Source organism: Hylobates moloch, unplaced genomic scaffold (assembly GCF_009828535.3).
Source record: "Hylobates moloch isolate HMO894 unplaced genomic scaffold, HMol_V3 SCAFFOLD_7, whole genome shotgun sequence".
NCBI lineage: Eukaryota > Metazoa > Chordata > Mammalia > Primates > Hylobatidae > Hylobates > Hylobates moloch.
This window is the reverse complement of record NW_026652282.1, coordinates 101,337,481-101,351,056: the sequence shown is the minus strand read 5'-3', so window position 1 is coordinate 101,351,056 and position 13,576 is coordinate 101,337,481. Positions and strand designations below refer to the sequence as shown.

General features: G+C 45.4%; 1 protein-coding gene across 1 annotated transcript; it reads left to right on the top strand.

The window, feature by feature from the left end:
* Positions 1-521: 521 nt before the first annotated feature.
* Positions 522-1,321, top strand: LOC116811174 (rhox homeobox family member 2-like). The gene is made up of 2 exons (XM_032756257.2): positions 522-738; positions 924-1,321. The coding sequence occupies exons 1-2, from the start codon at positions 660-662 to the stop codon at positions 1,319-1,321; spliced, it is 477 nt and encodes a 158-aa protein (XP_032612148.1). The 5' UTR covers positions 522-659.
* The last annotated feature ends 12,255 nt before the right edge of the window (positions 1,322-13,576 follow it).

Below are 13,576 nucleotides of genomic sequence, written 5' to 3'. Positions count from 1 at the left end.
GCAATCTCGGATGCTCTAAGCATTGTGCATGTTTCTACCCTTGCACTTTGATGTGGATTCATTACTAAGAATTAATAGTGGACTTTCTCAAGGAGTGTGCTGCATTTTTACATAGTGCATTTGCGCAGCCCACAAGCTTTGCAAATCCAGGCCCAAGCTCCTGCTCCTGGAGACCTAGGAAGCATGAAGCTAGTGCGAAATCTCCCTTATCGCCAGAAAATGGGCTTGCACAATTCAGCACAGCAGCTTCCCCAAGTTCCACACTCATGCATGCCTGTCTACAGTACAACGCATGCAAGCACCCACCCCATCCTACTCCCCCTCCCACACAACCTACTACCCCTTCCTCTCACCCCCTGCCCACCCCTCCTCCCCTCCCCCCGACCCTCCCCCGCCACCCTTCCCACCACCCCTCTCCCTCATCCGTGGCAAGGCCAAGCCCTTGACGCATGCGCACCTCAGCAGGCCCAACCCACAGCAAATAGCGGGAAGCAGAAAAGCAAGAGAGGAGGTCTCTAAGTGGATACATTGTTGCTGAGTCTAGACGCCAGAAGAACCTTCCAGGCGGTGACTCACAGTTCTAGCACTGCCTAGGAGATCGTGGTGGCCCCAGCTCAGAACCTGCAGAAACGCACAGCTCCATCCACACCACTCAGGGTATGGAGCCTCTGGACCAGTGTAGCCAGTTTATCACCAGCTTGCTCAGCCTTGGAGTCGACGATGAGAAAGAACTACAGGGTCAGTACCTGGATGGGACACATGTTTTTGCGAACTCAGGAAACCGAGGTTCTCTGGGAGAGGCGAGTCGACTGGATAATGCCCCTGCACTACCACTGCTCTCAGAGTGCAGCCCCTCACTGCCCCCTTCCAACACCCTCAGCACCAATGCCTTGATCTTTCTCTTTGGGTTTCTACTTTTCCAGATATGAATGCTGCGGTGCTGTCGCTTACTGAAGAGGTCAAAGAGGAGGAAGAGTATGCACAGCCTGAGCCTGAGCAAGGCACAGAAGCAGCAGGAGAAAAGTTAAAGTCAGCAGGAGCCCAAGGCGGAGAAGAAAAAGATGGCGGCAGCACAGGAGCTCCTGGCTACCAATGGGAAGGAAACCTTGAGGGCAGCAGCGGCAGCGATGGCGACGATGAGGCCAGCTACCAGAGCGAGGAGGAACCCGGGCAGCAGGATTCGCGCCCACAGGGCGCCGTTGGGGGGCTGGAGCCTGGCAACGCGCAGCAGCCCAACGTCCACGCCTTCACCCCATTGCAGCTGCAGGAGCTGGAGCGCATTTTCCAACGCAAGCAGTTCCCCAGCCAGTTCCTGCGGTAAGCCCATTGCTCTGGTTGGCGCGCGGTTTGCAGGGAGCGCGTGCTGCTCCAGCGCGGCGTTTGGCTTTCCCCCAGTCCCTCTCCTACCCTCTTCCCCTCCTGAACCAAAACACATCTGGGGCCTGGTGTCGCTGCCGTCCCCTCCCTGCAGACCCCTGGCACCTAGTGGGTTCTGTAGTGGGGCTATGCCTATTAGGCATCATGCAGAATTTAAATGAACCAAGTTGGGCAACTTTGGGCTGAGGTCAGTTATGATAAATAGCTCCCATCCCAGCCGAGGCAGAAATAAAGATGAGGAGATTAAGGTTCTGTACAGCAAGTGCAGGGTCGCATTCTGACCTTATTTAAAATTCTGTACTGATTCTTACCTGCCTTCTCTTGTCTATTGATGAGCCCATTAAGAACATTCTTCATTTGTTACAATATTTTTTATTTCTTGCATTTCTTTTTTATTTTTTGTTAGAGTTTTTGTCTCTATATACATTACTCATCTGTTCTTGAAAGTGGTCTGCTTTTTCCGCTAGCGCCCTTAGCATAATTATCATAGTTATTGTAAATTCCCAATCTAATCATTCTAAAATCTCTGCTGTATTTTTTTTTTTTTTTTTTTTTTGAGACGGAGTCTCGCTCTGTCACCCAGGCTGGCTGGAGTGCAGTGGCGCGATCTCGGCTCACTGCAAGCTCCGCCTCCCGGGTTCACGCTATTCTCCTGCCTCAGCCTCTCCGAGTAGCTGGGACTGCAGGCGCCCGCCACCACGCCCGGCTAATTTTTTTGTATTTTCAGTAGAGACGGGGTTTCACCATGGTCTCCATCTCCTGACCTCGTGATCCGCCCGCCTCGGCCTCCCAAAGTGCTGGGATTACAACGTGAGCCACCGCGCCTGGCCTCTGCTGTATTTTAGTTGGTTTCTGATGCTTGCTTTGTCTCTTCAGAATATGACTTTTTTTTGAGATATGGTTTCACTCTGTTGCCCAGGCTGAAGTGCCATGGCATGATCATGGCTCATTGCAGCCTCAACCTCCAGGACAAAGGAGATCCTCCCACCTCAGTCTCCCAAGTAGGTAGGATGACAGGCATGTGCCACCATGCCCAGTTAATTTTTCTTATTTTCTGTAGAGCCAGGGTTTCACTATGTTGCCCAGGCTGGTCTAGAATTTCCGGGCTCAAGTGATCCCCTCGCCTTGGCCTCCTAAAGTGCTGGGATTACAGGTGCGGGCCACTGCACCTGGTTCCACAATGTTTTTTGACTTTTAACAGTCTTATACTTTTTTGTTGAAAATCATACGTGATGTATTTGGTAGAAAGAACTGAGGTAGGCTGGGTGTGGTGGCTGGTGCCTGTAATTGGAGCACTTTGGGAGGCTGAGTCAGGAGGATCCTTTGAGTCGAAGAATTCTAGACCAGCCTGGGCGATACAGTGAGACACCATCACTACAAAAAATAAAGGAAAAGGGAAAAAAAATGAGGTAGATAGTTCTTTCGTGTGAGGTTTCATGGTATCTGACTAAGAGTTAGGCTATTTACTTTTTTCTGTAGCTCTAGGTGTCAGAAGCTAAAGTTTCTTATAGGATCCTTGTCTTCCTCTCCTTTGTTGTCTTTGAGTTTTTTCTAGAGTCTCCTTCTTTAAATAGGATCTGAGGCTTACAATCCTTTCAGCTGTAATTCACCTATAATCCACGGTTATTACACAGGATTCTTACTGATGTGATGGTAAGGTTGGGAGAAGGGGAAGCATTCTTTCATCCCATGATTAGATCTCAGTCTTTCACTGAGCCTGTGTCCCTGGGATGTGACTTGTATAAGTGCTTCTCAGCTTCCCCACCCATCCCTTTAGGTTAGACAAAGGCTAGACAGGGCCGGAGTTGAGTATTTCCCTTCCCTGATGTTGGTCAGGCTTTGGTGAAACCCAAGTTGATTAGGGTCTGGTAAAATAGTTTCCTCCCAGGGTAGTCCTTGGTTAGGAAAAACGGAGATCTCTGGGCATATTTCAAAATGATTGCTTTTCTTGTCCACCTGCTGGAAGCAAGAAGGGATTCCTACCCCCTCTCTTCCTAGTAACAATTTGGTGGTGTTTCTGAAGATGAAACTCATGAAAGTGTGGAGTCTCCTTAAGGCTGTCCCCACCCTTGGAGTTTTAACTCTCTAGATAGTCCATATTGAGCTTCTAGAAATTCATCAGTTACAGTTGAAAGTGTTCCTGCTCATACTGGCTCCAACTGTGGGTTTCTGCTGGTGGCCTTCTACTCTTGGTAAACTGTAATTTCTCTGTATCTGCCTGTCTGCGTCTCTAGTTTTCAGGGCAGCAGTTCACCCTGTGACTGTAATTCTCTGATGTATCCAAGAAGAGTTGTTGTTTTTAGCTTGTTCAGCTTTTTTTCTTGTTGTGAGGATGGGAATGATGACTTCCAAGCTCTTTATATGTTGAACTGGAAAGTGCAAGTCCTTGTCTTGCTTTTTAAAATGTGAGAGTTTCAGGTTTCCATGATACAGTATGCTCATACACTGCTTCACACAAGGAAAAGGACATTGTGTTTTCTCTGATAAATAGCAGCTTAGTCCACTGTTAATTGTTTTAAACAATCACTTTTTGTTTTTCTTTTCTTATTGTATTATATGCATCTTATATGTTATATATTGCCTTAAATTCTAAGATGACAGAGAATAAATGGATGAATAAATGAATAACAAAAAAACAGTTTAAAGGCTGGGCGCGGTGGCTCACGCTTGTAATCCCAGCACTTTGGGAGGCCGAGGCGGGCGAATCACGAGGTCAGGAGATCGAGACCACGGTGAAACCCCGTCTCTACTAAAAATACAAAAAAAAAAATTAGCCGGGCGTGGTGGCGGGCGCCTGTAGTCCCAGCTACTCGGAGAGGCTGAGGCAGGAGAATGGCGTGAACCCAGGAGGCGGAGCTTGCAGTGAGCCGAAATCGCGCCACTGCACTCCAGCCTGGGTGACAGAGCGAGACTCCGTCTCAAAAAAAAAAAAACAAACAAACAAACAAAAAAAACAGTTTAAAGCAATGGAAAAGGAATTCCTTTAATAGGTCTAGATGTAAGAACAAATGAGAAATATTTAGTCCATTCCCTAAGGTATAATCTGCTTGTTATCCAAAACGAACCCCATATCTTGAGCATCCTGCTGAATTAAGGATTCAGTTTAATATATCATTACACAATATTTCTGGATCATAATCCACCAAGTTGAAGGACAGATTTGGTTACGGAGAGCTCAGAAGTCCAAGTCTCTATGCTAAACAAACAGCGGAAGAACTAATTTAACACCTTTCAATATTTCCGACTCCCTGTTGGAACTGAAGTTTTGATGTCGTAAGTAAGCGCATAGAATTAATTGGACATTCGTAGAAATATCTTCTGATTCAAATGAAGCAATAGGGCAATCCTGGGTGTTTCCTGGAGTGTTGGGCTTGGGGACCTGGACCAGGGCCAGTCATATTGTGAGATGCCCCTCCCAGTATTGACTTTCCCTCCTTCTTAACTAATATTTCAATCCTGTTAAGCCCCTTAAGGTGACCAATTCGGCTCAAAGGACGGTAGGTGAGAGAGAAAAAGAGAAAAGACAGCCCTACTTCTTTATCTTGTGATGAGGGCTGTGGAAGGAGATGTTAGAAACTCATTTGCATATGAACCTGAGTTATGTTTTTTCTTTCTTCAATAAACCCCAGTTGACTGGAGCCATCTTTTTGTGCCCCACTAGCTAACATTCAGGGCATACCCTACTCCCAGCTCCCCCTTAACACACAGCTCCCTAAAACTGAACAACAGCGCTGGGCTCAGACATTGCCATGGATTTCTTTCCCGCCTGGGTTTCCACAGCCTCCTTTTCCCACTTCTGACTGTAAAACATCTTTTGTTTCATCTTTTTTCCTTTTATTCAAGACAGAAATGGACAGAGATTCTTCCTTGCTTTCTATGTTGCCTCAATTTTTTTTTCTTAAACCAAAATTCTTGGGCTTAGCGTAGGAAAACCCGCACGTCTCATAGTGACCCTAATTTTGTCTGGGTGCTGTGCTTTGGATGAGCCTAGGCAAATCATTCATGGTGCCTATGCCTGAATGTCACCACTTCAATCTCTGTGTAGCCTTGATTGTGAAAGCAAGAGGGTGTGTACGAGGCATCTTTTGTATTCCTGGAATCTAAAACACTGGCATATAAATGTTAGGAACTCATACGTTCACTTTAAGATCTATCCTTTCGTTGGACACGGTGGCTCATGCCTCTAATTCCAGCACTTTGAGAGGCTAAGGTAGGAAGATTGCTTGAGGCTAGGAATTTGAGACCTGCCTGTCTAACAAAGCAATCCTGTACTGTCGTAGGCAGACTTGGTTTTGCAATAAGATTGGGGGAAATGAGGGCTGCTGCAGAGGAAGCATACTTGGCCTTTTGTGAAGAGGGTACAAATTGCATCAACCTCTCAAGGCCTGAAAGTGTGGACACAAGGATACTGCATACTTTCAAGGAGGTTGATTACTTTTCCTAGAGTTAAAATGACCCAGTGCTTCGGCTTGGGTGGGAGCCTTGAGTCTTCAGACCTTTGAAGGAGAGTATTGTGCAGGATGGAGGTGGTTAAGTGCTGAGGAGCTGAACCTGGGTTGGTATGCACTGTCCATAGGATTCAGGGCACAGGAGAGGGCATGGTCATTAAATGGTTAGTCTTCTCTGGGATGAACTCTGGGTGCTTTCTTGGGAAGGCTACCCCACTGCTCTAGGCCTGCATCCTGAATCTGTAAAATGAAGAGACAAGGATTCATTCTCCTTGAGACACCCTACTGCCTTAGCTTAATGGGATGGAATAAAAGGGAAGTTTCAAAGAAATTCCAAAATAAAGGTGATAGCATGTGGCATTCTTAGAATGAGTGGTATGTAGTGAGGGTTATATTATAGCAACTGACTACAAAGGGTGTCCACTCGAAGTTTTGTTTTGTTTTGTTTTTTGTTTGTTTGTTTTTAGAGACACAAGGGTCTTGCTACGTTGCCCAGGCTGGCCTTGAACCCCTGGGCTTGAGTGATCCTCCCACCTTAGCCTCCTGAGTAACTGGGACTACAGGTTCATTCCACTGCCCTCGGCTTTTCAAAGTGTTGGGGTTTTTTTTTGGTGTTTTGTTGTTGTCGTTGTTGTTTTTTCCTATTTTCAGAAACAGTCTCGCTTTGTCGCCCAGGCTGGAGTGCAGTGGTGCGATCACAGGTCACTGCAACCTCCGCCTCCTGGGTTCAAGCTATTCTGCTGCCTCAGCCTCCCGAGTAGCTTGGATTACAGGCACCTGTCACCACACCGGTATAATTTTTGTATTTTTAGGAGAGATGGGGTTTCACCATGTTGGCCAGGCTAGTCTTGAACTCCTGGCCTCAAGCAATCCGCCCACCTCAGCCTCACAAAGTCCTGGGATTGCAGGCATGAGCCACTGCACCTGGCTGCTTTTTTATAGTCTCTAAAACTCCAGTCCACGCCCTGGACTATAGGAAGTCAAATGATACAGAGTTGTGCTTAACATCAGGAAGTCCATTGAAGGTATCTATTTAAGCCCCATTGTTTCACTTCAAGGATTCCAATATTTCTTAGTGGAGTCACCACAGCACCGAATGACTGCATGGTAAAACAGTACAACCATATATGTGCTAAGAGCACGCACAGTTGCAAGCACAACACTCTATGATTAGAATTCAGACAAATATATTTTTATTCTTTTGAAAGCAACTCGGAACAAACTATTCTCCTAGTTTGCATACATTTATAGTAACTCTTCCCTTTATTTAAAAAGTCATAGTTCATATATATCTTGAAGGAGGTTTCTTTTTTTAATGTGAAACAACTCTAGAAACTTCAGAAAGCTGGCTAGGCCAGTGGCTCACGACTGTATTCCCAGTTTGGGAGGCTGAGGCAGGCAGATCACTTGAGGTCAAGAGTTCAAGACCAGCCTGGGCAACATGTTGAAACTCCGTCTCTATTAAAAATACAAAACTTAGATGGGCGGGTTGGCTTGCGCCTCTGGTCACAGCTACTGGGGAAGCTGAGGCAGAAGACTCACTTGAAAATGAGAGGTTGAGGTTGCAGTCAGCCAAGATCGAGCCACTGCCCTCCAGCCTGGGCAATACAGCAAGACTCCGTCTCAAAAAAGAAAAAAATTGAGAGAGAGAAACTTTACAAAGCAAAACTCCAAATTTTTTTATTACTATAGAATGCTGAAGCTACTGGACTGCTCCCGAGATTGTGTTAATAACTTTTCATCTGATACTAACATCTACAAAGTTCATCTATCTTGGGTGAACCTATATTTTGCTGGTAGCCAGTGTTAAATATTTTTTAATAAATCGAAAATTTAAAACTTGTATCAGAATAATTAATTTCTGATCTTTGCCTTTTTAAAATAAATTTTTAAACCTTTTTTTGAGAGATGAGGTCTCACTCTGTTGCCCAGGCTGGTCTCAACTCCTGGCCTCATGCAATCCTCCTGCTTCAGGCTCCCAAAGTGTTGGGATTACAGGCGTCAGCCACCACCCCAGGCCTGATCTTTGCCTTTGAAATATTTGAAGTAAGTTTTAAAATAGATGCTTTTTGTGGGATTACTCTTAGAAGACCTCTTTCTTTTGAAACCTAGACTAAGTGGAAATCATCATCTGCGCAGTGTTTTTGAATATTTCCTATGCCCCATGCCTTAATTCTTCCAGAATCTGGAAGAAGTAGAGATGTATTAAAAATGGCATATATGTCGACCAGGCGCAGTGGTTCATGCCTGCAAACCCAGCACTTTGGGATGCCGAGGCAGGTGGATCACTTGAGCCGAGGATTTCAAGACCATCCTGGGCTACATGGTGAAACCTCGTCTCCACTAGAAATACAAAAATTAGCCGGGCATGGTGGTGTCTGTCTGTAGTCCCAGCTACTTGGGAAGCTGAGGTTGGAGGATCCCTTGAGCCTGGAAGGCGGAAGTTGCAATGAGTAGAGGTTGCATCACTGCACTCCAGCCTGTGTGACAGAGACCCTGTCTCAACAACAAAAAAAAGCATATATTTCTCTTGAAGACCCCATCAGTAATGTGAAAGGGTATTCACTATTCTTTTTCTGGGCAGCCTGAGCATGAAAAAAATATTCTGTCAGTGTGTGTCAAATTGAATGTTGGTGTTTACTGCAGAATTTGTGTGGAGTATTTCTTTGGCTTTCAATCTCAATGTGGCACAACCATGTGCTCAACTGTGGACACAGGTTAGAAGAGGTCAGAGCTCGGTCTGATGGTGTCCTGTGGCTTTTATTATTATAGATCTTGTAGTTCTATTTTGAGGGTACTTACAGCATTGAGGAAGCCGATGTTTTTTATTTATTTGTTTATTTGTTTATTTATTTTTGAGACAGATTCCTGCTCGGTCGCCAAGGATTGTGTGCAGTGGCATGATCTCGGCTCACTGCAACCTCTGCCTCTGGGGTTCAGGTGATTCTCCTGCCTCAGCCTCCCAAGTAGCTGGGATTACTGCAACCTCTGTCTCACTGCAACCTCTGCCTCCGGAGTTCAAGTGATTTTGCTGCCTTAGCCTCCCGAGTAGCTGGGATTACAGGCACCTGCCACTACGCATGGCTAACTATTGTATTTTTAGTAGAACAGAGTTTCACCATGTTGGACAGGCTGGTCTCAAACTTCTGACCTCAGGTGATCTGCCCACCTTGGCATCCCAAAGTGCTGGGATTACAGGCGTGAGCCACTTCGCCTGGCCAGAAGCCGATGTTTAAAAAGAACAGATGCCAACATTGGGAAATAAGAAATGTTGGTTTCAAAATTATCTGGCGAGGATGGCAGTGGGCATGCGCAGGTGCATTCCTAGATGTTCCCCACTCCCGCCAGGCGCTGGGGGCTCTGGGTAGCAGTAACCTCCTCTCTGTGCAGAATTCCCACATTACATGCAACTGCTTTGCTGACATTTCATATCCACAACTGTGAAGGTCGCAGAGTGAGATAGTGGGCAACACAGCAAAAAATGCATGCTTGCTTTGGCATTATCTTAGCAATCACTTCATAACTCAGTCTTGGTGCTCACAGTGAAGCACCTATAATAGCAAATGAGAAGCCATGCATTGCTAGAGATTGCTCAAAAGCAAAGGCTGTATCGAGAAGAACTTAATGCTTTTTAAAAAGTGGGCCTGGCCTCCTTCACCCTCCCATTTTTCTTTTTGTTGTTTTCTACTCTGGCAACTGCACTGGAAGAAGACAGCATGAACAAATGACTGCCTTTTCCAGTGAATGATGAGTCTAGATCACTGCTCGGGGAACCATCTCCTTGCTTCGAGTGCCAATAACCCCAAAGACTCCCTTTCTGTTTTTATTTAGCAGGAATTGGGGTTCTCTAAAGGATGAAGATAGCAACAAAATACATTGGATGGCGTAACTGTCCATTTTGAGTTGGGGAAGGTGTAATAATATGCCTTCTGGGCTGGGGATGGGGGACAAAAGGGAGAACAGCCTCATTCTGGCTTTGGTGGAGTCTCCTCTCATGATTCTTCTGAAGCAGCAGGACCTTTGGGCCATAATGACTCCTATTCCCCTGTGTCCCCCACAAAAAGGGAGGGCAGTGGACAGAATTTGGAGCAGGTTGGATGAATGCTTACCTGCCGCCTTTCCATAAATACTGAGTAGCTGCTTTAGGAAGCTACTCAGAGTAGAAGGAAATAGCTTCTCCCAGAAGCTACTCTCTTCAGAGTAGAGTCCAGGGTTGGGCCTGAACGTTCCTCTTGGCACAGAAGGGGCGCTACTCTGTCTGAAAACACAGTTCTCGGCCGGGCGCGGTGGCTCACGCTTGTAATCCCAGCACTTTGGGAGGCCGAGGCGGGCGGATCACGAGGTCAGGAGATCGAGATCACGGTGAAACCCCGTCTCTACTAAAAATAGAAAAAATTAGCCAGGCGTGGTGGCGGGCGCCTGTAGTCCCAGCTACTCAGAGAGGCTGAGGCAGGAGAATGGCGTGAACCCGGGAGGCGGAGCTTGCAGTGAGCCGAGATCGCGCCACTGCACTCCAGTCTGGGCGACAGAGCAAGACTCCGTCTCAAAAAAAAAAAAAAAAGAAAAAAAGAAAAAAAAAAAAGAAAACACAGTTCTCTCACTAAGGACTCACCCACTCCATCTTCCATATGTATGTGGTCCCAAAGGGTAAGAGTGAGGATGGGGTGATGAAGAGCAGAGGAATAAAGGTGTGGGTCAGTAAACACACCACGGGTACCTGGAGAACTTCTGTGAGGTGCAGGGCCTATTCATGCTGACTCAAGGAGGTCACCTCATGAATAGAGGCTTCCTTACCATTCTGTTTCAATGTCATTCCCTTAGAAGTACCCAGCCATACATAATTAACCCCATTTGATGCACACACACACACACACACACACACACACACACACACACACACAAATGGGGCACTGACTTTGTTTATTCAATTTATGTAACAGGCATTTGGTGAACTGCTCTTCATATTATGCCCTGCACAATTAGAATCTGCCAGAAAAACAGTTTTGAAACTGTCATGAAGACAGTACCTTAGAGAAGGGAGACTACAAAATGACAGCCGATGACAGGGGATCATTCTAGGCCAACTGGGCCCAGGCCAAAGGAAGGCAAGAGCAGAGGAGGCATGGGTGGTGTAGGCAGCCCAGGCAGTAGTGGCTCCAGAAGAGCCCATCTCCAATAGGGCTCTGGAACACAGATGACATGATAGGGCCCATCCAAGATTATGCCTACGCAGTGGCCCAGGGTGACAGGGCCACTGTCATGTTATTTCTGAACATTAATTAGTGCCCCCTGACATCTCCTTTACTTGACCTTCCTATTTTTAAAGCAAACCTTTAATCGGAGGTCTTATAAAGGGATCGGTTTAATATATCGAACAATCAATATCATAAGAAAAAATAAACCCACAACAAGGTAACTCTATGCCTTTGACATTTTAAACTCCAATGGGAGAAGCTATTTCTTTATTGGAAAAATATTTTAAGAAAGTTAATCCTGTACCGCCTTCCCTTAAGTTCTGTTTTGGGCTATGCCTATGGCTTTGTCTCTCTCCTCCCATTGTTAATATTCTTTAATGGTTTTTTCCAACCTCCTGGATGTGAGTCTCGTGGACACATTGCAGTCAGTATCTGCTGTTAATGCCATGCTTGGTAACAGGATGAAGAAGTGTCAGTATCCTGACAGTGGACCATCAGGGTGTCCAGCTGCCTTTGCTACCCCTTCATTAGGGATCATGGCATCCTGGTTGTGGGGATAGTTGAGCAAGGTATAAAGTGGGCCTCATTTAGAGTTATACGAAGGGGAACATCCCCCGCTTTGAAAAGCCCATCTTCAATCTGAAGTAACTAAATCAATAGGAGCAGGTTAGATTTTTAGTCAGGTTTCCTCAAAGATGTCTAAGGCCATTCATCCTCTGAAAACTCCTGAGAGTGAAAAAGGTGGTCTGAAAAAATAAAAAGGCTTGGTTGTGGGGCCCCAGAGAGTTTGTGGCTTATCTAGCTGGGACAAAAGTCCTGAGGCCGTGGATATTGCCCTGCTATTTTAGCCTGCAGAGTTGAGCAAAATTTGGCCAAACTAGGTCTAAATTCACTAAAAGTCACCCACACCAGTTCTGCAGCTCCTTTCCATCATTGCACTCACACAAACTGCAGAGCGAGTCTCATAACCTCATCCCGGGTTTTGATTTTGTTTTGAAAAAACACTCTTACTAAAACTTATGTAATCTTAGTAATCTGTTGAACCCATGACCCACAAATTAATCATCAACTGCCTGGGAAAATGAAAAAGTATTTCAAATTAGCACAGGTAAGAATCTTGTCTAAATTGAGCATGCCCTACCCCACCAAACATATTTCATAAAGCCCACCTCTTTAGACAGTCCCACCAAAAAATTCCTCAGTTGTTAGAAATTCAAGACAATATTCACTCATAAAGTTCAATTTGTGCCATATCTTCAAGGTACATACTTGAGTGTGTGCAATTCTCTTTAACCTTTTCACCCTTCTTAGGTGAGTGGAAGCTAATTCAAAATTGTTGTTTATTCCCATTTTTAGACAAATCTCCAGCTTGCAAACCCGTTCCCCGCCCCTCACAGCCACTGTAATGTGAGTATATTAGCAGTGTTTTCAGGGAAGTATTCCAGAAAATTAAAATTGAGGGCTGCCACTTTCTACATGGCTTCATCAGGCACTTAAAAACAACAGCAGGACCACCAGGCACTTGGACTTCTAAGCTATCTCCTCCCCATCAGTCTCAGTGAAACTAAACATACATTAATTACTCATATAGTGTGTTCTCTGCGTGTGTGACTTAGTCCCTTACCCCAATGCCTGAATATTTATAAATTCACTCATTGAGCTAAGAACTTAGCCTGGTTTAAACGTTTTAAACACAGTTGAACCTTCTCACATCCTAGCTCCTTGGTGCATTAATTTGTATACTTCTAAATCAGACTATGTCCCAGTATAACTCCACACAATAGTATTCTCTAAAGGATACTATTGTTAGAAGGAATTGAAATTTATCTATACTAAATTTTGTACAGGAAATAGAAATAGCAGTTTGGTATATTTGGTTTTGTTTTTCCATTAGAAATCACATTCTCTCTGGTAATGGGAAATTTCCGTAAGCTGGGGTTTCCTTATCCCATTTTTCACCCCATAAAGTTCAAAACTCGCTTTGCAAACATAGAAAAGGCAAAAAAAAGGCCAACTTGAGAACATGTAGGACAAAGGGATCCAAGGTATCCAAGGACTGAAGCAGTTTCAAGTGGCTTGATCCAATTGTTTCATCGCTTTCTGCAGGAGAAAACCACAAAAGTTCAGTATTTAAACTTTTTCAGAATTATGGATGAAATGAAATACACCTATGAACATTTCATACCTGTTTGAAAATGTCTGTCCTGTCTGGGCGCGGTGGCTCACGCCTGTAATCCCAGCACTTTAGGAGGCCGAGGCGGGCAGATCATGAGGTCAGGAGATCGAGACCATCCTGGCTAACACAGCGAAACCCCGTTTCTACTAAAAAAATACAAAAAATTAGCCAGGCATGGTGGCAGGTGCCTGTAGTCCCAGCTACTTGGGAGGCTGAGGCAGGAGAATGGCGTGAACCTGGGAGGCAGAGATTGCAGTGAGCCCAGATTGGCCACTGCACTCCAGCCTGGGCAACAGAGCGACGAAAAAAAAAGAAAGAAATAAAATGTCTATCCTAACTACTCCAGCATATTTTCCTGTAATACCTAGCCTCAGGATTAC

Bases quoted from the DNA above. Each gene is read 5' to 3' on its own strand.
- LOC116811174 (XM_032756257.2), top strand. From the start codon at position 660: ATGGAGCCTCTGGACCAGTGTAGCCAGTTTATCACCAGCTTGCTCAGC. The intron at 739-923 runs GTCAGTACCTGG...CTACTTTTCCAG, and splicing joins CGATGAGAAAGAACTACAGG to ATATGAATGCTGCGGTGCTG.